The sequence below is a fragment of the Falco rusticolus genome, chromosome 4 (genome assembly GCF_015220075.1).
Source record: "Falco rusticolus isolate bFalRus1 chromosome 4, bFalRus1.pri, whole genome shotgun sequence".
Classification (NCBI taxonomy): domain Eukaryota; kingdom Metazoa; phylum Chordata; class Aves; order Falconiformes; family Falconidae; genus Falco; species Falco rusticolus.
The window spans coordinates 98,681,471-98,703,187 of NC_051190.1; the positions used below are offsets into that span (position 1 = coordinate 98,681,471).

The window sequence follows — 21,717 nt, forward strand, 5'->3', positions numbered from 1 at the left end:
TCTCATACTTCCTTCTGAATGGCAGAATACTGGTACATCCGTAAATACAAGCCCATTTCACCTTTTGCACCCAGCTAGGACTTACCTAGAGAACGTGTTGTCAAATATCAGCGTGTAGATTCCAGAGTTTCTGACTTTCACCTGTCCTCTGACAGTTTCCTTATGAGAATTGCAGCGGGTCATAGGAATAAGAACCTGAAATTCAATACAATCAAAATGAAACTATTTGCCCTATAATAAATTGTCATTTGTCTTGAGAAAAATACTTAACTTGAGCCATCTTGAAACTCCCAAAGTGCATATGTGCCTGCAAAACCATTTACTTTTACTGATTAGCATTAAAAATTCACCCAAACAAAAATCCCACAGCGAGACAACTGTTTTCCTTTGATAACTTCTTTACAGCATTAAGCTATGGCTATAAATCGGCGCTTGAGAGATAGAATCAAATCCTGATCTTTTTAGTGTTAATCTAAGCAAGTTTACTAACATCAGCAATGCTACATTAAATCTATACAAATATATCCAAGAGCAGGATTTAGCTAAATGTGTCTTTTAATATATGCTTTTATACTCCCTATATTATAAAAAAAGCTTTCTCAGCAAATCTTAATTGTTTATCTAACCTTACAGCAAAAGTGTGTGTAACCACCTATCTTGCTGTAAAACCCTAGCAGAGACAGTAGTCAGAACAGCAGCTGATGTAGATCAAGGATGACCCTATAAAATCCAAAGTTTTATCGAATAGATATATCAAGAGGAAAGCAACTTTTACTTTTCATTCAGCTTTCAGATTCAGAAAAAAAGGAGATTCTACATGGAATTAGTAAACATGGAGTGAATTAACTCATGCTGCATAAATGTCTTACCCTCACAGTGAAATCACAGCCTTAGAGTTCCCCCTACCGCCGAGTTGAACACTGCCTTGTCTTCATTAAAACACTGCAATTAGCTGAGTAACACAGATTTACTTAATCCATAATCCTCATGAAATATGGACAAAGCATATAAAAACTGGTACCTTGGGCACTGGCAAAGCAATTTTGCATGCCATCAAGGCATTTAAATATATGCTTTGCTGTAAGAAATGCAGGTAACCCAATCAATTTATCTGTCTTGTGACCTCTGCTCAAGAGCCTGGCAAGATCAGCCCTAAGCACCCCACAAATGAAGTAATATTGAGGAGGGAAAAAAGAAGAATTTTGCAGTCTTGGACTTCTATTTTTGCTTAATAATAGTGGCTGAATTTCAGGTGTGACCAACAGAAGCTACAGTGGTCTTCAACTCAACTTTTGCAGGCAACATCAAATAATTAAACACATAACTCTGCCTTCAGCAGAAGTGTGGCTTAATCGGAGAAGCAAGTCCTTAATGCAATAGCAACTGGCACTCATGTTGAGACCTCCTAGCCACACCTGCTGATTCCTCCAGGTGGCTGACTGTAGTGTACTACAGTCTCTAAGGTACTAAGGAAACAAAGGTCTTACTTTGCATTGATCCAGTGGTGTGTCTTCTGATTCTTGGTAGACAACGCTGAAAGATATACTTTTAGGGTCTGATGAAAAGATCCAGCTAATTGTCAGTCCCATCTCTGTAACAGTGATGGGAATGATACTGTAGGTGCTGGATTTAATGAACAGCTCTCTGTTACTTTCCCCAAAATTTAAGATCTCTTCCACTGTAAGGGGTAATTTGATCCTGTGAGAGAAAATACAATTACTTGAAGACATCCGATCTAATTACTCAAGACAGAAACAATAATCAATGCTTTTTATTTTCCATCTATTTGAGGCAGACTCCACAGCAACTTTGGGACAGGTCCACAAGGTACAGGAAAATTCAGCCTTGGACGAATGCAAGAACTACAGAAAAGATGACTGATATCAAGCACTCTCTCTGCTCTGGTAAATGTGTATATTATTCACTTACTTATTTCATTTTGACTAGAAAAATGTAGTGCTTGAATAAAACTTTTTAGAGTTACTAGATAAAAGTAGTCTACTGCCCTCTACTGTTCTTTTGAAATAAAAATTTACGCAAAGAATAGTGACCTGATTTATTCACCTTTCTAGATATCATTCGTAAAGGAAATAGGGATCAGGCGTACAGATGGGACAAAGGGATGGAATGTGAACAGCAGCTCTGTCTAGATCCTCTGAAGCACCTAGTGCTACAGCTTGGTCTGTTTTACCCAAGCAAGCTGCATAAAAGCTGATTCAAAGTACTTCCAATTAAAAAGGAAGTTCTTAGCACCATGATCCTGAGTCCTGCAGCATTATATTATCCTACCTCATTCTGATATCTATTTCAGACTGCAAACAGTGAGGCCCTTAAACAGGAGAATGCTGCCTGCTTCCTTCAAGAGAAACCTCTTAATTTCCAAGAAGCGTGGAACTCACCTACATTACCCTAATTAAAACTAATCTAACATATCATTCTTTTAGCCAAACAAATCGTTTCCCAATCAATGAGCTCACAGTAAATCACAGCACTGTGATTTGTCTGTCAGCAGCTATCAAAACCCAGCACATTTACCAGAAGATATCACACAGTCACCATGATGATTTACTGTTCTAGAGTAAGGAGGAGTTCAGTTTCCAGCCATGACTACACAGGGATCGTGGCTGATTTATTATGGTAACCATTGTTACCTCCTCTCCGGCCAGAGAGGAAGCTCCATATAAAGTTTCGCTTACCTTGTTACTTTTTCTGTTTAACTGAAGTAACTGCTGGGGTGTCTCAGGTAATCTTTGATTTTAATAAACTAATGCTCACTCTTCATTTTGCCCTACAACCCAGCTATGATTTTAGTTACTGCTTCATTTACCTGGTTCTCCAAACAGCAGCAACAAGGTTGAAACATGGACTAATTTATCTCCCTGCAGTCAAAAGTTTAAAACATTCCCCATAAATAAGCCAAAATTTCTAAGCTAGGATTAAGGGGAGAGTGAGATAAGGGGAATGTCTCTAAGTCATGGGCATTTTCATGTTAGATTCCCTTCTTGGCTGTGCAAGTGAGATGCTGTATCACTACTGCACATGGACTATTGATTTCAGAGCAGGATACATGGAGAGAATTGTGTGCACACAGTTCACAGAAGCTGAGCAGAGGCTCAGCTGAACATCTTATGCTATGGCATACATCAACCAGAGCAGGCAAGACAGTTTCTGTAAGGCCACCAATAAATAATAGCTACATGCTCCAAAAGGCCATGAATTCCATCCCTGTGACAAAGGTCCAACTAGCACCACACTCCTTGACTTGCCCTTGCAGTTTCTTCCAGAGACTACCAGAACTACACAGCCTTCTCTCTAAGCCCCCTTCCTGTTCACAGCATCTCCTGCAGTAAGAATAAGAAGGAAGGTTTTTTGATGTGATGCGGACCCAGATTTTTCTTTCTTATTCCCCACCTGCACTAAAGTTTTTCAGGACTGAAGACAGAGGGCCTGGCTCATTGCTGCTGCTCTGTGTAGTTGAGCTATACTCTCTGCTCCTCCTCAAACCAAATTCTACTGTGGGACATAAGTGATCAGCTCTTCCAAGAGTCTGCAAGGCTTGTGCTCAAATAACTGATATCTGAGCTCAGACTTTATTCTTTCAGCCTGGGAGTAATAAAACTGTTCCACTTACATGACTTCTCCTGACTTCAACAAGCATATCTCAGCATCTTGAGCAACTTGCCACTCTTCCGACTCATCAAATGTTGAAGAATTACACGTGCTGTTTCTAGGACAAGGAAAAAGAGAAAAGTCATGATTAACTACTAGTATGTGGTCAAATACCACCTGCATGCTGATGCCTCCCTAAAACAGAAACGTTTTGATAGTCATCACGCTAAATTCTAGAATTCTTATTTTACACCTTCTAGTGACAAAACTGTCTGGGTGAAACTGCAGCCCCATTCTGCTAACCACTGTGCACAAATGTAAAACTGTTCCTATCCCGGTTTCATGAGCTAAGAGGAATATAGACATCCAGAACTTTTCTCTACGGTTTTAAGATAAATCCCCTACTGAGACGCTGCCAGGTTTTAAAGACTCCCTGGCAGGTGGAATTCTTTAAGGAGGGCAGACACGAGCAAAACAGTCTGAACTTGTTCTTGAAAGAAAGCTTGTGCAGGGATATCACGTGGATTTAATCTGTGAGGTGTTTTACAAAGAGATTATCCAGTTCCTTACCGTGACAACGATACACAAAACATATTTTATCACTATAGAATCACTACCATGTGTCTTCTTTTCATACAAGAAATACTGGATGGTTCAAACACAAATACACCAAAGAAGCTGCTACAAGATGACAAAGCAGGATGCCTCGTCCCCACCATGATGTGTCCAGGAGAGCAGAGGAAGCAGATGAAGAACTTGCTAACCACTCCTCACCTCAGAAAGGGTGCTTGCTCTGGGTGAACACTGGAATAGCACCAGCTATGAATTACAGGGCTGGGACACAGACAGAAGACTGAATCTGACAGTCAGTGAACAAATGCTGATAGTTTCCAAGTAAGTTAGGGCTTCCCTAACTGATACTTTGCTTCTCTGCATCTCAGTAGATTAGGCCATCATTCCCAGAAAAATGCCAAGGATTCTTATATACAGGGAACCAACTGGTCAGTTTCTTCCAAAAAACAGTGGAATCTAATAAAATGTAATATTACTTATATGTGCTTCTGAATCATCAAGTGTCGTCATGTAGCAGGGCATAATTGCCACATATTCCATAGACCAATTCTCAAAACCAATGCACAATTTGTTACTTTCTTTTAAATCCTACAGGACCTTGCTCTACAAGCAGCATTGCTGAGTAGAAGAGCAAGAGAAAATGTCTCCAGGTAACACCACCTTCAGCTGGTCATTAGCAGCATCTGAATATACTGTGTCAGCACATGCAACCACATGTGAGTTTAGTGGAGTGACACTACCGGTTGGAAACAGGAAGAATTTACTGTTATGACTGCAAATTAAACTGCACTTGCTGTCTACATGTTTCCTGAACTCATAAAGCAGTGTTATCTGTGGAATGCATGTTCTCTTACTCCTGTAGCCTTTTCGGTAATGTTTGACTTTGAAAAAGTCATACCACTACTGTTAATACCCTAAGGAGACAGCTGTGACCTGCAGGGAAGACTCAGACCTGTGAGTAAGTGCCAAAACCTGAGCTATAACCAAACACTACGTGCCAACTGAAATGTAGGAATGACATACTACATGTTGGTTCATAAAAGTTAATATAACATCTATGCAAATACTTAGCAAGTGATAACAAATAATTTAATTGCTATCTTTATACAATTAGATAAGAAAACTGATTCTGAAAAAACACCCTACAAAACTAAACTATAGCTTGTAAACCTATACATATATTTTGCTTGCACAGTGGGAAGAGCAACAGATTTTATGCTGTGATCCACAGAATTGTCCCATTCCACCATGGTAAGTACACAGCTTTAACTTCACAGCCTTGAATTCATACAGACCAAGAGAACTACAGGATTACAGGCTTCCTGGAAGTGTCAACTCCATGATTTATCATGCAACGCCATCAGTTCCTCATTTAATTCACTAATGTCACCTTTCTTTTAGGACCCTGAAATGTAAATTAAACCCCAGGGCCAATACATTTTCCATGTTCTCCTCTAACCATGATTTTCCTTATTCCTGCTGCTGCAACCTAAAAGATGGTCAGGTGGTTAGCTTGCCACTTGGCTGCTCGAACCAATAAATTCACCGCACCTACTCACTATAGGGTAAGGGAAAACTAAGTCTCCTACTTTGTCTTTTAAACTCAAGCACATTACCATCACAAAGAAAATCCTGTTCCTTGCCATGATATCCCACAGAGCCAACAGTTTAAAGTGAGCCTGGTAGCCTTATGTGGAAAATATGAGAAACACAGTCTCACGATTTAACTGGAGCGCTTGCGTCTCTGAGAGAATTTATTCTTGCATGACCTATTCACACTAGGTGGCAGCATTAAGGATGTTGCTGTAGCTTGCCAGGTCCCCATCTCAAGAATATGCAAGACTGTTTTCTCTTCTTTTTCTTTTCAAAGTGAAATGAAGTGGGGCTGAAAAGCAGGAAGAACTGAAGCATGGAAAAGACACCACAGCAAGAAGAGAACAGTTCTGGTTCAGCAAATCCTTCTGACAGATTGTCAGAGACTGGCAGAGTATTTTGAAGAAGCATTACATGCTCGTCCTGTTTTTGTGCTCTTCCTCAGGCATCTGCTTTTGGTCACTGTCCCTCAGTTGGATGGTCTGGTCCAGTGCTCCTGTTCTTATATATGGAAATCATTTCTTACAAATGATAGTAAAAATACTGTGACCAACATCATGAATGGCTTTGGGAGTTAAAAATAGGAAGTCCCTTCCAGAACTGAAACCCGAAGAAAGCTGGTTCGACTCTGCTCTCGACAATTTTCTGTTTTCATAAACACCTGAGGTCTGGCAGCTCAGAGCTAGGTGTCTAAGGCATCAGCTTCATGTGGCTGAGCAGTGAAATCCTGTAAGCCATTCATCTGTCAGCAGTGCAATGATTTCTGGAGAGAACTTCAATTGTCTAGAGCTAGAACTTTACTGAATTGTGTGAAAGCCAGAAACCTGAAACAGAGTAGAGGCTTTACAGAGCCCCTAACAGCTGCTTAGCCCAGCAAGCACCTCTGCAAATGTCTCTAATACCAAGAAACAATGGAAGGCGTTATGCTGAAGTGCACCAATGATTTCCTGGGCCTGCTGTTACCAGCAGGTCAGACCCATCCCACAAACCCTAACTTATCAGCCTTCCTCTCCAGCCCACAAAGAGAAAAAAAGAAAGAGGATGGTGAAGGATCAGAAGAAAGGATGCACAGATAGCCCTTGGCATGGGTGAGAAGAAAGGCATGATTTGGGATGGAGCACGGGGGATACAGAGCTCGCTGAGTTTTTAACAACGTGCAAGACAGTATCTTGCATGAAGGATTGTGTATGGGTGGGAAACGAGATAGCAGGGTTATGAGCAAACCCTGACACTTGTAGGGATGGGAAAGCATCACACAGGGAGCTGATAAAAAAAAAAAAGTATGGACATGAAGATCCACCGCTATGTCCTGTGGGTGACCTCCATATAGGAGGTCTCTATAGGAAATCCCAACCATTTCTCAAAAAAGATGTATGATTTAACTATGCTACATTATGTAAGAAAAAAAAAAAAGCCCAACCAAAACCAAAAAACAAAAGGACTCCCCGGCCTCAAAATTTGTTACAGATAACGTTTATCTGTAAAGAGCAGAGGCAACTGGTGCATACAGAGAAAGCAAGCTAGGGAAACAATCGTGACAAAGGGATATTTCTGTGCTCCAAGGGAAAACATGCAAAATTTTTTGAGATTTTTTTAGTATTGTGATAACGGAAGAGGTTTGGTAAAGGCTCTGAGATGAAGACAGCTTTCAGTTGTCAGTCAAATGCTGCATTTGCAAGAAGTTCCGACAACAGGTTTCAAAATAACCACTTTGGGATTACCAGGGTGCTTTCAAGTTCCCTCCCCAGAAGGAGGCAGCAAACAGATGACTAGCGGAGCAAACACTAGTAATAGCGGCAAGCCACTGCCCCAAAGATCCTGAACACTGCACAGTCTGTATGCCACCAAGGTTACAGCCAGCTCTATGAGTAACCCTAGCTTTTTTCAGTTGTGAGGTATTTGCTCCCAAAACCAAGCTGTTTTTTTCTTAGATACCTTTGAATTTTCTCCTTGCACAGTTCTTCAGAGGCTATTGCAGGAAAATTGAGGCAGAATTATAGAAGAGGTATAGCAGAGGCAGTTTCTGGCTTGGGTTTACACCACTATCCACCAGGAGCCTCAGGCCTTCTCAGCAGAGCTGCTGCCTAGCCCCCAGTGCCCAGCCTGTACCTCTGCAGAGGCTGCTCCATCCCAGAGCCCGGATCCCTGCAGCCAGAGCGGTTTCTGCACACAGGGGGCTTCACAACTATACAATTAAACATTCTTCAGACTGACCCGCTCAGGAGTAACAGCTAGTCTCCCAGCCCTCTCCCTCAGACAAACTCACACAGCCCACCTCTATATTTACCATTATTTCTAGGTTACAGTGATAATTCAGTCATGCTATAGTGGCTCTCCTGCAGGCAGACTGAGGCAGGCCACCCAGTCTTACAGAGCTACATGTATGCAGACACACACAGCAGCCCTCACCATTCCGATGCCAGAGAGGGCTTCTTTGAGCAGTCCATCAAAAAATATTTTATGGAAACACAGTTTATGAAGCAAAGGAGGAAACAGGTCAAATTACAGTTAGGCTAGCAAGCTGAAATAAAGTATCTCTGAATATCTTTCAATCCCAATTTTATGATAAAGGGTTGAATACTGCTGCTACTGCAGTCGTCTTCGGTAGAGTTTATTAGAAGTTACACAGAAGTGATCCCAGGGTTCCTTGTGTATGAGTAAGGGCAAATGGATGTCGGGAGGTACTGGTCTCCGTGGGAAGGCCATCCCTGCCTGTCAGTCTGAGAAAGGAGCATCTCTGATGACTGAGGAAGCAGCCCTTGCAATGAGATCACTGTGAATGAGGCTAACAGAGTAGATCAGATGAGCCCTCCATAAATGCATGATTAAGACATTTCAAAAGCAATTCTGGTTTTAAAGAATTTAAATGGGCCTTGATGGCAGAAAGGGCCGGTTGCTGGCCCTCTGCAACACAGTGGGAACTTTACCTTTTCTCAGGGCAGACATTCACACCGGTTTAGGGTACACATGCTACCACATAGCTTGGCCACCGCTTTATCATCCCTATATCCTATTTTGCATCTGAAAATAACCACTACAAGCAGGTGTCTCTTGCAACCTATTGTTCCCCTGTTTGACAGGAACAGTTTGTGAATATTTAACACCTTGCCACAAGTTTGTTTCTCCAAGACGGAGGAATTGCTACCACATGCAATGAAACACAAGGGAGAACTCAATTTTAAAGAGCCCCACAGGGCCTTGCATTTCTTGTGCAAGTAGTCTTCTTTCAGTAAATGATGCTGTAGGGTTAAGTCAAATTTGGTGCTGGAATTTTTAATACACCTTTACAGGTACCAAATTCAAGCACTCAGAGATACAACCATACCGCTCTACAGGACAGAGTCCCAGAAGAACTCCAGCTACTGTACCACAGGCTGCTGCGAAGATCTAATTGCACGGGCTAGTTTCTCTGAATACTGCCTCCCCCTCTTGCAGAATCTGTCCCTGAGTAAAACTACTACTTTTCTACACTAATCATAGCTTTTGCAAAATGAGTCTCCAATGGCTACCAAGAGCGGCAAGGCTTGCTAGGGAAGTGAGCACAGCTGATAAACACAGCTAGGAAACACATCTAGGGAGCCACCTGAAATGTCACATACATTGCATGCAGTGCATTGCTTTATGGGATGTGCAGGTACTGGGCTCCTCCTATGAAGGAATACCCCAGGAAAGGTTAAAGAAAAGCTAAGGCTCATGCCAAGTTGTGGTGATGGCCAGGCATGTAGTTTAGTTACAAGGAGTGCACAAAAGATGTCCCTAATTACAGCAGAAACAACAGCAGAGTATTGCTTTATTAAGCAGCATCGCCCTGGCACCTCCACTTCCCTGCACCCTCTCAGAGCCTCTTCACAACTGTTTCTTGTACACTTAGGCTGTAATTCAACTCCTACTCATGTCTTTGCTGTAAGTGCAAACAGCCACCCCTGCAAAGAGTAGGCCCCCTCTGGCTCCCTTGTAAATGCACAGAGGCTCTCCCAGCTTCTTCCCTTGACTATGAAAGAAAATTTAGCAAAAATACTAACTTTAACTAGAGATGGGATTGCCTTAAAGGTACCAAACTCATCTGGGGATGGTCACCAACACAATACCTTTGTAGCAACCCCTAGCTCACCTCAGATGGGCAAGAAATCTGATGGAAAACTGTCACTAGAATAATCTTGCCCCAGAGAAAAACAGAAAACCTAGAAGGAATTGGAAAATCCAGTACTGTCACAAAATATGCACGAGTCATTAAAAAAGGTAAGTGATAAATACAGATTAAGTTTCAATTCTATAAAGAATTCTTGAAACACCAATTTGATTCTGGACATTTCAGACAAATGGCCACATGTAGGTGAATTTGTACTGGATCTTGAGAGCACAGCTTGTGCATACCATTGTAATTGTATTAGTATCACTCAAGAATCAAAACAAAGGAGTAACAACAAATCTTTGGTCAACAACCACAAAAGCTGTGATGCAGCAGCACAGGCTTCAGCACTGATAAATAAAGCAAACTGCTGCTTTCACATTTCCTTTGAAAGATAAGATGACTGCATTCCCTCAAGATGTGACACCGTCTAGTAAGTGACTATCTTCTTGACTTTAGGTGACTAGACAGACAGTTTTTTAAAAAAATAATCACCAAACAAAAAAGAAGCTTTAACATTTAGAAATATTCAAACTTGAAAGATTTTGTTAGTATCATAGATATCCTCCACCCTGATATGCAAAATTTAAAAGAAAGGGTGAGGTTTTGTTCACACTGTTGAAGAGACTGATTTTGCATTCTAGTTTTGTTACTAATTCTTTTCTGATGTCTTGTTATTGCAGTAGCTCTTTGGTTTATACTTGCTAGTTTTTGAAAAAGGCTTTTAGACAAATGTTTTGGGTATTTGACCTCAGAAGGTATATGTTAATTCTCTCCTTTCCATTTATGCTCCAGCATCTGTTTTTCCAACTGATACATGCCTGAAAACTTCTCACTTCTTCCAACAAATATATCTATGAGATAATTTCATCTTTTCTAATTGCAATCTCAAAACCCTTTTGTAATGAAGTTGGTTTATTTCTAAAGCAAGGCACAATACATGATGTTGATGAGCATTACATACCATATTTTTTTTATAGCCTGTATTTATTGTGATGGCAAATTATCTTGTTTATTATTACATGCTAAAATTACTTTTTTATAGAGATTTATTTTAAAAAGATTGATTTGTATTGGATTTTCTGTTTGGAACCCTGAGACAACAGAAACAAACAACTGGCAAGATCATTATTATTGCTTTTTACACCCTGCTTTTCAGGTGCAGCTATTAAAGCAGGACAGCTGATTAGCACAACAGAAATTAGACCATGGAGACCAAACAGGGAAAACTCCTGTCACCTGATACTACCAAGCTCCTGGGGTGCCCAGTTCCCAGAGCAGTGGAAATGATAAGCAGTCACCTTCTAGTCGCAAATATCCATCTGTACTGGGGCAAATCAGAACAGCATGTTCTGACTCTCCATTACTTGCTTGCATTTCCATTTAATCAATTCGAGAGTTAACTGTAATAGACCTCAGGGCAAATCCTGCATTAACACACCGGACACTGCATGGGTGTCTTCGGCTCACTTTTCTACCCATAATGTTGTTCCTATCCAATTTAAGCTTCTATTAAAGCTTTTTAGAACCTAGACTCAGTCCATAGAAACCCTAACACTTCTTTGCAAATAAACTCATCCTGCTCACTGTCCTCCTAACCAGGGAATCTTTTTCCTCCTTCCTCCCTCCCTCCCTAACAAAATGCTTTCCTGCTATCTCACTTCAAGTAGAAAGATTACTACTGTTCTTTCCTTTGAAGAAAGCTGGAGTAACTCCAGGAACAGTCTGACAAGGTGTAACAACCCTGAAGTTTGAGACAACATAAAATATGGATTCTGACTTAGGTGTGTGAGTAACAAGCAGGACACTTTAAGGGCTTCTGGCTAGAAAAGTATCAGGTAACATAATAAGATGCATTATGAATAAATGAGAACCTTTTAAAAAGAAACTGCTGGACTTTCTTTCTCTTAAAATTAACCATCCACTGGGCCGGGGGTGGGGGTGGGGGGTGGGAGTAAAAAGGTTACCAGTCTGTATTTTAGTGGACTGGAGAGGCTGGTGCTGGTCTCCATAAGATAAGGTTCTCCCCCTGTTTTTAACTTTCATACCAGGTTATACACACTTACAGACTATTTTCAGTAGCAAAGATTGAAATTAATTGCCAGAGGTGGTCAGCTGATCCAGAAACTGTTCAGCCTTATAATACAGGATCAGCCTTCAAGAAAGCCTTCTTGAACAACTCTGAGCTGTAACTTCAGCTTGTCTGGAACACAACTGAGATCTAAAAGTTTTCAGCTTTAGCAGCTCTTTCTCAGTTCCTTATTGCTTTCCAGCATTAAAAAAAAAAAAAAAAAAAGGACTAGAAATCTCCATACCTGACTTTGCCTTAAAAATGAGTGTACAGTCCTACAAGGTTAACCTATTTCTATGCATGTAGGACTTCCTTAATTTTTCTTCTTTTTCTCCTTTCTTTCTTTTTTTTTTTTTTCTCCTCAGAGGGGTTGGTAATCAGTCAAGGGACTTAAGACTTATTTCTCCTGCTGTCAAACCAAGAAAGAACTTAAATGGCTATATCCAGACATGAGAAAGAAGGAAAAGAAAGAAAACTTAGTAACTTTTAAGATCACAAGAACATAACATGAACATAAATTGCTAGACCACCAGTTGAAAGGTCATTTTCAAGGACCCCCATTAATTCTTCGCTATCTGTTTGATGGTGTCAGTCACCTCATCTCTTTCCTAAAACATGATCCATAAATTCCGACTTTAGGAGCTCAACTAACTGAGACATGTAAAACATGTGACATGTTAACTTAGAAAGATCTCTTCCGCAGCATTCTGTTCTCCACCAATATGCAGATTTGCTCATGTCAGCATGTGGGGGAGACAAGAATATCAGAAGACAATGCCTGCTATTTGTATATAAGAAAATTCTTTACAGCTGGAGTTCAACAGTTATCCTGGCTTGGCTTCCATATGAAATCTACTTTCACCAAAACCAAATTAGGGTATTAATGCCTGAATTTGAAAATTCCTGTGAAGAACATTAATGTAATAGGAAAAAACTTATTTAAAATTTTAAGTATTTCAGTCTGTCCAGAGAGTGAATGTTATGTCTTATTATAGCAAAAAACCTATTACAGATTAAAAGTGGGCATTAAAAAATCTTCCTTTAAAAGAGTCAGTAAAACTCTCCTGAAGGCTAATTTCCAGTAAGCTCGGGCAGCAGAAAGAACTGTACTATTTTCGTAAGGCTACTAATGTAATGTTACATTGTCAAACTGCATAACTGAGCACCTGATAATCACTTTGTTTCAGCTTAGAGGGATACGCCTTTCCTTCACAAGAGGCAAGAACCGTCAGCCAACTGCTGTTGCAAAGAGTATGTAAAAACAGTGTTTTAATTTTTGTTTCAGTATACTTTGCCTTGATGTTGTTGAACCTAACTTACTTTTGCTGGTTATCTTCATCCTGTGCTTGGCCTCCATCTGAATTAAAAGCGAACTATTTTATAAAGAGCCAGTAATTTTTCAAAGGAGCATGCAGTTTTATAGTACTTCTCTGGTGGCTAACACTGCACTGGCCCCATGGAAACTACTTTTTGAGTAACATTCAATCTGCTGTATGTTATAACTCACACAGGGCGAGGCTTTTCCCCCAGTCTGAATGATTCAGAGATGAATTCTGGTGTCTTATGCTGAGTAATATCTTGTATCAGGATTAGTCTCACAGAAACATGTTCTTCATAGCTCAAGAGAGAGGACATTTAACTTTAGGCTAAATCTTTGAAAACCCCATTAACCTGTCTCATAAAAGATTTTATTTACAAGTTAAACAGCCTGCAAATCTGGTTGTTACAGCTATTACTTCCTACGTGCTGGTGACAGCCCTAACAGAAAACAGACCCTTACCATGGGGGGCTGACAGTGCGATACTGCATCAGATTTCAAGAGGGGGTGTGATGGAGGGGGACTGGCAGAAGTGGTCACTCCTTTCTCTGACAGTAATACGAATATTTGAAACAGATTAACTGAAATCAAATGGGGCAGAGGCATTAATGAAAACCCTCCATGCTTCCAGTAAGTCACCTAAGAAGGGGAAAGGAAGAAGTGCCACCACCTGATGATGTGACTAACATCTGAACAATGAGCTAAGACTGAACTGAACCAAAAGCTTTAAAGCGCTTGCTCTGACACTCAAACCCTACTTACTGAGAAAGGTCCAACCCAAGCCAAACAACTCTGACACTTAAAGCCTGACACCTGAGCCTAAAGGCTGAATTTGGCAAAATGAATTCTGTTTCTCTCATGGGTTTTCCCAGAAATCCTAGATCCAAATCCTAACCCACTGACGTATTTGAAAGCTTAATCCATATTCTGTTTTCAGAAGCCTCTTTGTAATTGTATTGTTTATGCTTTTGAGTCCCCATCACTATAAATCTGGTAATAGATGATGTGTATAAATCCACCAGCTGTTGTGTTTGGGTCCTGACTGTAAAGAAAATCCTCTCCAGCAAATAAGCATATTTGCTTTTGTCTGTCATGGATGCTTTATTACAACTCTTATCTGTTAGCACGTGGGATTTTGTCTGGATGCATTAGGACTTAATTTGCTGAGTAAAAAAATCTCAATGTGTCTCCTTACAGGCTGCCTTTAAAAAGCAGGCAACATGGCAACTACAGATGCTGTTAACTTTTATTATAACTTCTCCATCAATGATCCCAATGAAAACGGAAGTGAGAATCTTCACAGATTTACAAATGTCTTCCTGCCCTGTATGTATTCAGCTGTTTTCATCCTTGGGCTAGCAGGAAATACACTGGTCTTTGTCATACTAGTTTTCTACGAGAAACTGAAGGTGCTGACAGATATATTTTTGCTGAACTTGGCTATAGCTGACTGGGTCTTCCTTTGGACGCTGCCATTCTGGGCATATTCTGCTGTTCAGGAGTGGACTTTTGGCACTGTGGCATGTCGTGTTATACGGGGCTTGTATACTCTGAACTTGTACACTTCGATGTTAACTCTAACGTCTATCACCTTTGACCGGCTTATTGCTATTACTTTTGCCACAAAAGCACATGTGTGTCAAACCAAACGAATGACATGGGGCAAACTGATCTGTGTCTTGATCTGGGCGATCTCACTAGCATTTGCTGCACCACAGTTTATTTTTAGTGAGGTGTTTAGTATTGATAAGGCAATATGTCAGGAAGAATACCCAAACTATCGCACAGAACTAGTTCTTGAAGTGATCCAAGTGACCCTTGGCTATTTTATTCCCATGCTAGCCATGGTCATCTGCTACTCACTAATCATTAGAACCTTACTGCATGCCAGGAGTTTTCAAAAGAACAAATCTCTAAAAAAAATATTTTCTGTAGTTGCCATATTTATTCTTACTCAGTCACCCTATACTTTCTTGAGACTGTTAAAGATCATAGATTGGAGCTTTAACTTGAACAGCAACTTTGAATATGCAATCATCATAACAGAAGCTCTTGCTTATTTCCATGGCTGTCTTAACCCTGTTCTGTATTTCTTCATGGGGGTGAAATTCAGGAGGAACTTACGGAAAATTATTAAAAACTCAAGATGCATTAAATGGCAAGTTACAGCTAAACAGTGGCAAACCACAGAAGAGGAAGGCTCTAAAACTTTTACTGCCTCAAATAATGCAGATGCAACAAGCATGTACCCGCTATAGAACTGCCTAGAAAATCTGGCAACTTGTTTTTTTTTTGGTAAATACTGAGATAAGTAGCCTGCATGAAAGAGGAAATACAATCCCATTAGTAAAGATATTGTGATAAGCTTTAGGCTAACCTATCTTAATCATGATACTTCAGTGTTTCCTGCTTTTCCTGGACAGAGCTGATCCTAAGACTGCTAACTGTGCAGAAGATATTAAAAAGTATAAAAACAATGAGATAAAACTGTGCTCTTTGTAACATAAAGCTAACTTGGACTTCATGACACCAGAAGGTCTGGAGACATTCACCAAACCTCTGGCCTGATGGTTTTCCATGAAAGGTGTTTGTTAACAAAAATCTGAGAATGCCTGGATTAAAAACATGCACATTTCAATCTTCATGATGGGTTTCATGTGTGATTGGGGCTTTTTTGTGGGATTTTTTGTATTTTTCCATTTGGGAGAAGGTCTCCACACGCACTCTGTTAGTGTTCATCTAAAATTTCTGTAATAAAGCGGCATTTTCATCGGCCTTCCATCTAATACCAGGTTCATGGTCTGAATCTCCCATACACATCTTTGTACCTTGCTTCTGATGACAGAGTTCATATTGCCAGATGACTAGACACCTGTAAACACAGGGATATCATACTGCATGTAGGCTCTAACACTGAGCAGTGTTTCCTTAGATGCATCTCTTGCCCTAATTTCCACATAATCCTTGCACCATGACATCTTTCCAGCCTGTTTTTCCTGGCATTCCCTTGGCACCCTGGTTCCCTTGCTGGGAAACTCTGGATTCATTAGTTGTTCTCCTTCCTTGTTCCTGCAGTCCCTCCTTTCCACCTCTGACCTTATCACTTCGCAGTAGGAGGCAAAAAGGTGCACGGGGGCAATGCAGATTGGTGCAGAAAGTATGCAAAAGCAGAGTAGCAGAACAGGGGTGAAGACTGGAATAGGGAAAAGAAAGATGGGAGGTTGGAAAGGAGCAGATGGAGGGCTTTATGTGGCTGTGGGCTGCCTATGATGAAGGCAGGGTTGGGTCTGTCCCAAAGGCTGAAAGCATTACAGCTTTGAAATATCAGTTCTAGCCTGTTTCAAACCATTCTTGCAATAACCACACTCACTTTGAATGTTCCTTTTCTCCCCATTAACACTCAGTCCTTCCTACCAGATCACTTCAAATCAGCAGTACCTGATCCTTACTGGCACCACTGTGTCCACGTCACAATTTTCCTTTTAGAAAACAGTTGCTTAGCCAATTCTTCCCTTACTACACAACCCCTCTTGTTTCTCCTATAGTTTCTCCTTAAAACGAGACTAGGAAGGAAAGTGCTGTGCTTTCACATCTATGTGGCAAGTGAAGCTGCCATCCCATATGCAGCTGCAAGGTGGACTTTGCCAGCAGAGGGTGGCAAGAGGTGCTCCTGTCCCCACTCCTCTCCACGGCTGGTTTTGTGCTGGGCAGCAAAGGCTTGAAATTACATGCATTTCCCCCTTTTGGCTGCACTGGCACCCTGCCTGGCCACGTGTGCTGTAATTAGGTCAGGAAAGAATGTTATGTATCATTACAAAAAAAAAAAAAAAAAGAAGGGGCAAACCAAAGCAACCACAATGCAGACAGGCTGAGACATCCTTTCTACCAAAAGCAGTACCAAGGTGTGAATAAACCCTTTAGACTCTGTTTCGTACCAGGGTAGCGGTACTTATTTTTTTTTTAACACTTCTGCCATCTATGATTATGATCCTGCTGCTGCAACATTTATTGCAGCCATGTAATTCCTACAGTATGTTAAAATGGAAACAGGGCACTGGTTTACCTTGGGGACTTTGACCCCATGCTACACAAATACCCTGACCTTCGTTTTAGAACACATCTGCAAATGTGAATGTTTTAGAAGTAAGAGTTCAAAAATACAACTCTTCAAAAGAAAACCCACAAGCCTTGAAGAAGCAGGATGCACCGCAGTTGCACAGCTTATCTGAGCTTCTCACATTAAGATATCGGGTTGCTCCAAACTCACATAACAGACCTGAAAGCATGAAGCAACTGCTGCCTAATTCAAGCTTTAGGAAAGGGCTGCTCCAAGGTCAGCCAGAGTTACAGCATTTATCTTACCTTGCCACATACCTGCACAGCTCATGACCAAGATGAGTTTTATTTGGTTCTCAACTGACCTGTACTGATAAAGGCGGTCTCTCAAAATCTGCTATTACGAAGTAATGCCATTGTAATAATTTCATGTCACTTCAAGGGAAGAACTACAGGGGCAGGGTTAAGTGAAGAAAACAAGCAAAAAGTAGAGTAACAGTACAGTAGACACCAAATGGGGGACAAATAGAAAAGAAAATGTCCTTTAAGATAATTCACTGCTTTGAGCACAAATTTGCATTTCCAGTCTAGCAAGGACTTACACCCAAAATAAAGTCAAGTCAGTGTAAAAATCGCAGCCAGACACAGCCAGCATAAGGCCATAAGAAACTATGTCAACAGAGCATGTCTATCACATATCTTCTTTCTACTTGGACCAGCCACCCTCCCTTCTCTTCCCTCTCTTAGATGCTCACCTCCCTCCCTTTTAGAGCTTCATCAATGAGTTCAAATTTCTGGCAAAAGACCAAATAACTTGGACTGTTTTCAGCAGAATCCCAATAAAGTCTGGCCTGAAAACTTACGTATTTGTATGCATTCCTCAGACATGCACGTAGCATGCAAAATCTTATATCCTTTGGATCTTCCCCAGGCACAGCATCAAAGCAAATTCCACCCCATATATTCAATTCAATGCAAAGAGAACATTATTGGGATGCCAGTGGATTATTATTTACATGTCAGGACTACCGCAAGTCTCCATATAGGAAGCAGGACACATTTAGCTGGACACAAAAAAAAAGATCAAAGGTCTATATGAAGTCAAGGCAGTCCGCCAGTCCAGTACAGCCAAGAAATCTGCAGCAGTGAGACCAGTAGCTCATAAAGTCCCTGAACTGCAGATCCTTGGAGTTTGGGAGAAAACACACTAGGAAATCATCAGTACGTCTACTATGGGCTACTGTCAAAGACGGGACAGAGGGTTAGCGGAACGTTTGCTCACACTCAGTATAGCAGCTCTGGCATGTTTACCCTCAAACACCATGGTATCAAATGCTGCATTATCTGCTTGTGTGTTACGCTACACTCAGGCTTCACGTACACATATACTCCTCACTACAGAAACAAGTGAGAAACTTCTGTGCTGTCCTAATCAACGCTGCATTCTGCTTTTTTTCCTTCAACATGTGTCACAAGTGCCACACCATCTTCTGACTCACGTATCAGTTTCTAGATCTCTACCATAACACAAAACTACACACTCAACATGAGATGCTCAAGACAACCAGTGTAAGAAAGCCATTCTCCTCTCCAGTGTTCAGGCTAGCGAGACCTTTCAAACATAACAAGTGTCATGGGGAAGGGCAGGTGTGGACGGCATTCTCTGCAAAGTATGTCTCAAGCTTGAAGTATTACCACAGTAGGAATCTCCCCCCTGCACATAAAACTGATGAACCAAGAGCAACAGGGAATAAAACGCTACTTACTTTCCTGCCTATAATCTGTGAACAAGGGGAGATGGACAGCCTTTAAGAGTTTACACAGTGCAAGTAGGATGTCGTATGGGTGCCCTTCAAGAATAGTATTCCATTGTTAGTGGCAATCCCTCCTTCCAGTTTGAATACTTTGTGGGACAAGATGTATCTAGCCCAATCCCAAGGTGAAAAAAATGGTGACACACACTTAATTCTTTTCTCCTGGTTGTATTCTCAAGAGCTAACTCACCTGTGATATCCCCTCTGCAGACAGCATAAATTCAAAGGAGTAAATTACACTTTTTTCTTCTCAAAACAAATGAACAAACAGAAATTCCCCACCGCAAATTGTCCCTTTGCCAAACAAAGGCAATACTAACTTCACAAGAGCATTGTGAAGTTCAGTTCATTCATGTCTGCCCAACACACTATAGACATGAATATACTATCAGTGTCAACAGCATACAAAACAGGCAGAATACATAGAACTTATTTACCAAGAAACCGAAATGTATTTGAAAAGGTTTTTTTGCAAATAAACAAGTCTGTACAGTCTGCCTTGTACCCACATTGCAAGTCACTGTGGTTTATGCCGGAAACTGGTCTGATGGGGGCATGAGCGTCTAGGTCTGCTTTTACAGCAGCAGGCTGGTTACTCTGTGGCTATTTTCAGTTTAGCACTTAGGTTTGTCGCACTTATTTTTCTGCTCAGAAGCAAAACAAGTTCAGAATTTACGTGAACTTGCTCTTTTTTTCTTCTTCTCAAATATGTAAAAGTTTTTCAAAGGTAATATACTTTACAGAGCAGAATTTTCATAAAGTATTTGAAAACATTTGAACAACAGTAAAACAATATTTTGTATAAACATGGATATACATTAAATTATAGAACTAAAACATAGTTTGCAAACCAACTACTCATTCAGATGGCCTTAGGTCCTCTTCATTGCTAATTTACGTAGAAATAGCTGTAAAAAAGTGACTGAAAGTTGCATTCAATCTCCTTTTCTTAAGAAAAAAATGAACAAACTTGTGCCAGATTTAGCTAAGCAATTCCTGTTCTTTCTTTTCTGTAAATTTTTACCTTTAAAGTTGTAAGGAATGCTACAGAAACAGACCAGTTATTTCACGCTCCATTCAATGAAGCCTGACATAAGACCAGCACATCTTTCCTTATTTTTTCCCCACCTCCTTGTTCTCTTCATATTAAGCAATGGTGAGCCTGAAAAAGAATATTGCTTAGCTCCTATTATAAGTTAAGTGTGAATGACCAGCTATCCAGCATGGACGGCAAGCTGATTTTTAATGGTGACAGTGGGACCGATGGCAACACAGAATTGCGACTACTCCTCTGTGCTGTGGTAAAGCAGGAGGAAGGAGAGGATGGAGCTGTTTGGATTTGCTAGATTTGATGCTGACTGTGCAAATAGGCCAAAACTATTTTGTGCTGGTTTACTGAACATGTGGCTGGGAACAGAAGTGTCTTCTCTTTATGCAGATGTTGGCTATCCCCACTGAATGGAAAAAAAACCTCCAAACCAACACTTCAAACAATATCCAAGAGTCCCCTGCCCATGTAGCAGTGTTTACTCACAGATCTGTCATGCTTTGATCCAAAGACTCTCCCTCCATCTGACTTTCATTGTGGAGAGAGTCTGATTCCTGTACTCGGCACAGCTCCTCATCAGTGATTATATCAAATGCTGCATCATCTGGTGGTTTAGAGGCTTCACTGGCAACTGTGCCATAAAAGGACACAAAAAGAAACATAAACAATATTAGTTGGCTGTCTGGAAAACAGACAAGTAAAACCCTTAAGGGGGAAGACTGGGCCATTCCTCTACCTTAACAGAAGCATTAGGTAACTACTAAAACCAACTGAAAACCTCAGGCTGACTGATAGTCATTTAATACACATGCAAATTTCTGTCAATACCAATCAAATTAAAAGATGGAAGTAGTCCCACCCTGAAAACACTCTATGAACATACAGGTCCTTGGAGCAGGAAGTGACTATGTGGCTTCTTAGAAGATAAGAACCCTACTTTCTTCTCCACAGCATACAAACAATACACTAACCAAAAGCTCTCTCAGATGGTGACACAGGCGATTCCAATGAAGCCGGTGATCCTTCCTGGTTGGCACTGGATCCAGAGTCATCTGTGCTGTCCACAATGACTCTAGGCTTATTAAAGCAAGCTCTGCAGCAACGCTCCTTTTTTCCACCAGGTTTTGTCACCATGTAGTTGTTGCAGCAGTAGTAGCAGAAAATGCGACCACACATCCTAGAAATGATTCAAAACCAAAGGTGTTAGAATAATACCACGTACAGGTGGAACATATCTACGTGACAGTTTGGGGCTGTGTCACAATGGTCATCTTGTCTGCAAAAGCCCAAATACTACATCTGCAGCAAAACTCGTAATACAGACTGTGCTGCTTTCTGAAGTGAAGAAAGTTTTCTTGACAAGCACAGGACAGAAATTCACATTCACACTTTGCTGCCTTAATAAATAGGGAAAACAGAAAACCCCATAAAAATACTAAAAAATTTTAAATATACTTTTAAATATAAAGACATAAACAATTAAATACCCACAAATGTGCAATACAA

At 40.7% G+C, this 21,717-nt stretch overlaps 2 protein-coding genes across 7 annotated transcripts in view; one reads left to right on the top strand and one right to left on the bottom strand.

Moving 5' to 3' along the window:
- The window catches only part of FYCO1 (FYVE and coiled-coil domain autophagy adaptor 1), a 52,953-nt gene that overhangs the window by 3,459 nt on the left and 27,777 nt on the right, over positions 1 to 21,717 (bottom strand). For all 5 annotated transcript variants that reach the window (XM_037385522.1, XM_037385527.1, XM_037385526.1 and 2 more), the window contains exons 13-17: positions 21,183 to 21,388; positions 20,698 to 20,842; positions 3,632 to 3,727; positions 1,488 to 1,698; positions 86 to 195 (exon numbers count right to left, since the gene is read on the bottom strand). In XM_037385522.1, the coding sequence (XP_037241419.1) occupies positions 86 to 195; positions 1,488 to 1,698; positions 3,632 to 3,727; positions 20,698 to 20,842; positions 21,183 to 21,388 (768 nt within the window). The remainder of the gene's footprint in view (positions 1 to 85; positions 196 to 1,487; positions 1,699 to 3,631; positions 3,728 to 20,697; positions 20,843 to 21,182; positions 21,389 to 21,717) is intronic.
- Positions 10,287 to 15,770, top strand: CXCR6 (C-X-C motif chemokine receptor 6). Of its 2 annotated transcripts, XM_037385537.1 has the most exons (4): positions 10,292 to 10,337; positions 11,604 to 11,688; positions 13,163 to 13,226; positions 14,491 to 15,770. In XM_037385537.1, the coding sequence occupies exon 4, from the start codon at positions 14,514 to 14,516 to the stop codon at positions 15,549 to 15,551; it is 1,038 nt and encodes a 345-aa protein (XP_037241434.1). In that variant the 5' UTR covers positions 10,292 to 10,337; positions 11,604 to 11,688; positions 13,163 to 13,226; positions 14,491 to 14,513; the 3' UTR covers positions 15,552 to 15,770. The 2 variants fall into 2 exon arrangements, with proteins under 2 accessions (XP_037241433.1, XP_037241434.1); XM_037385536.1 differs by lacking the exon at positions 11,604 to 11,688 and having other exon boundaries at positions 10,287 to 10,337.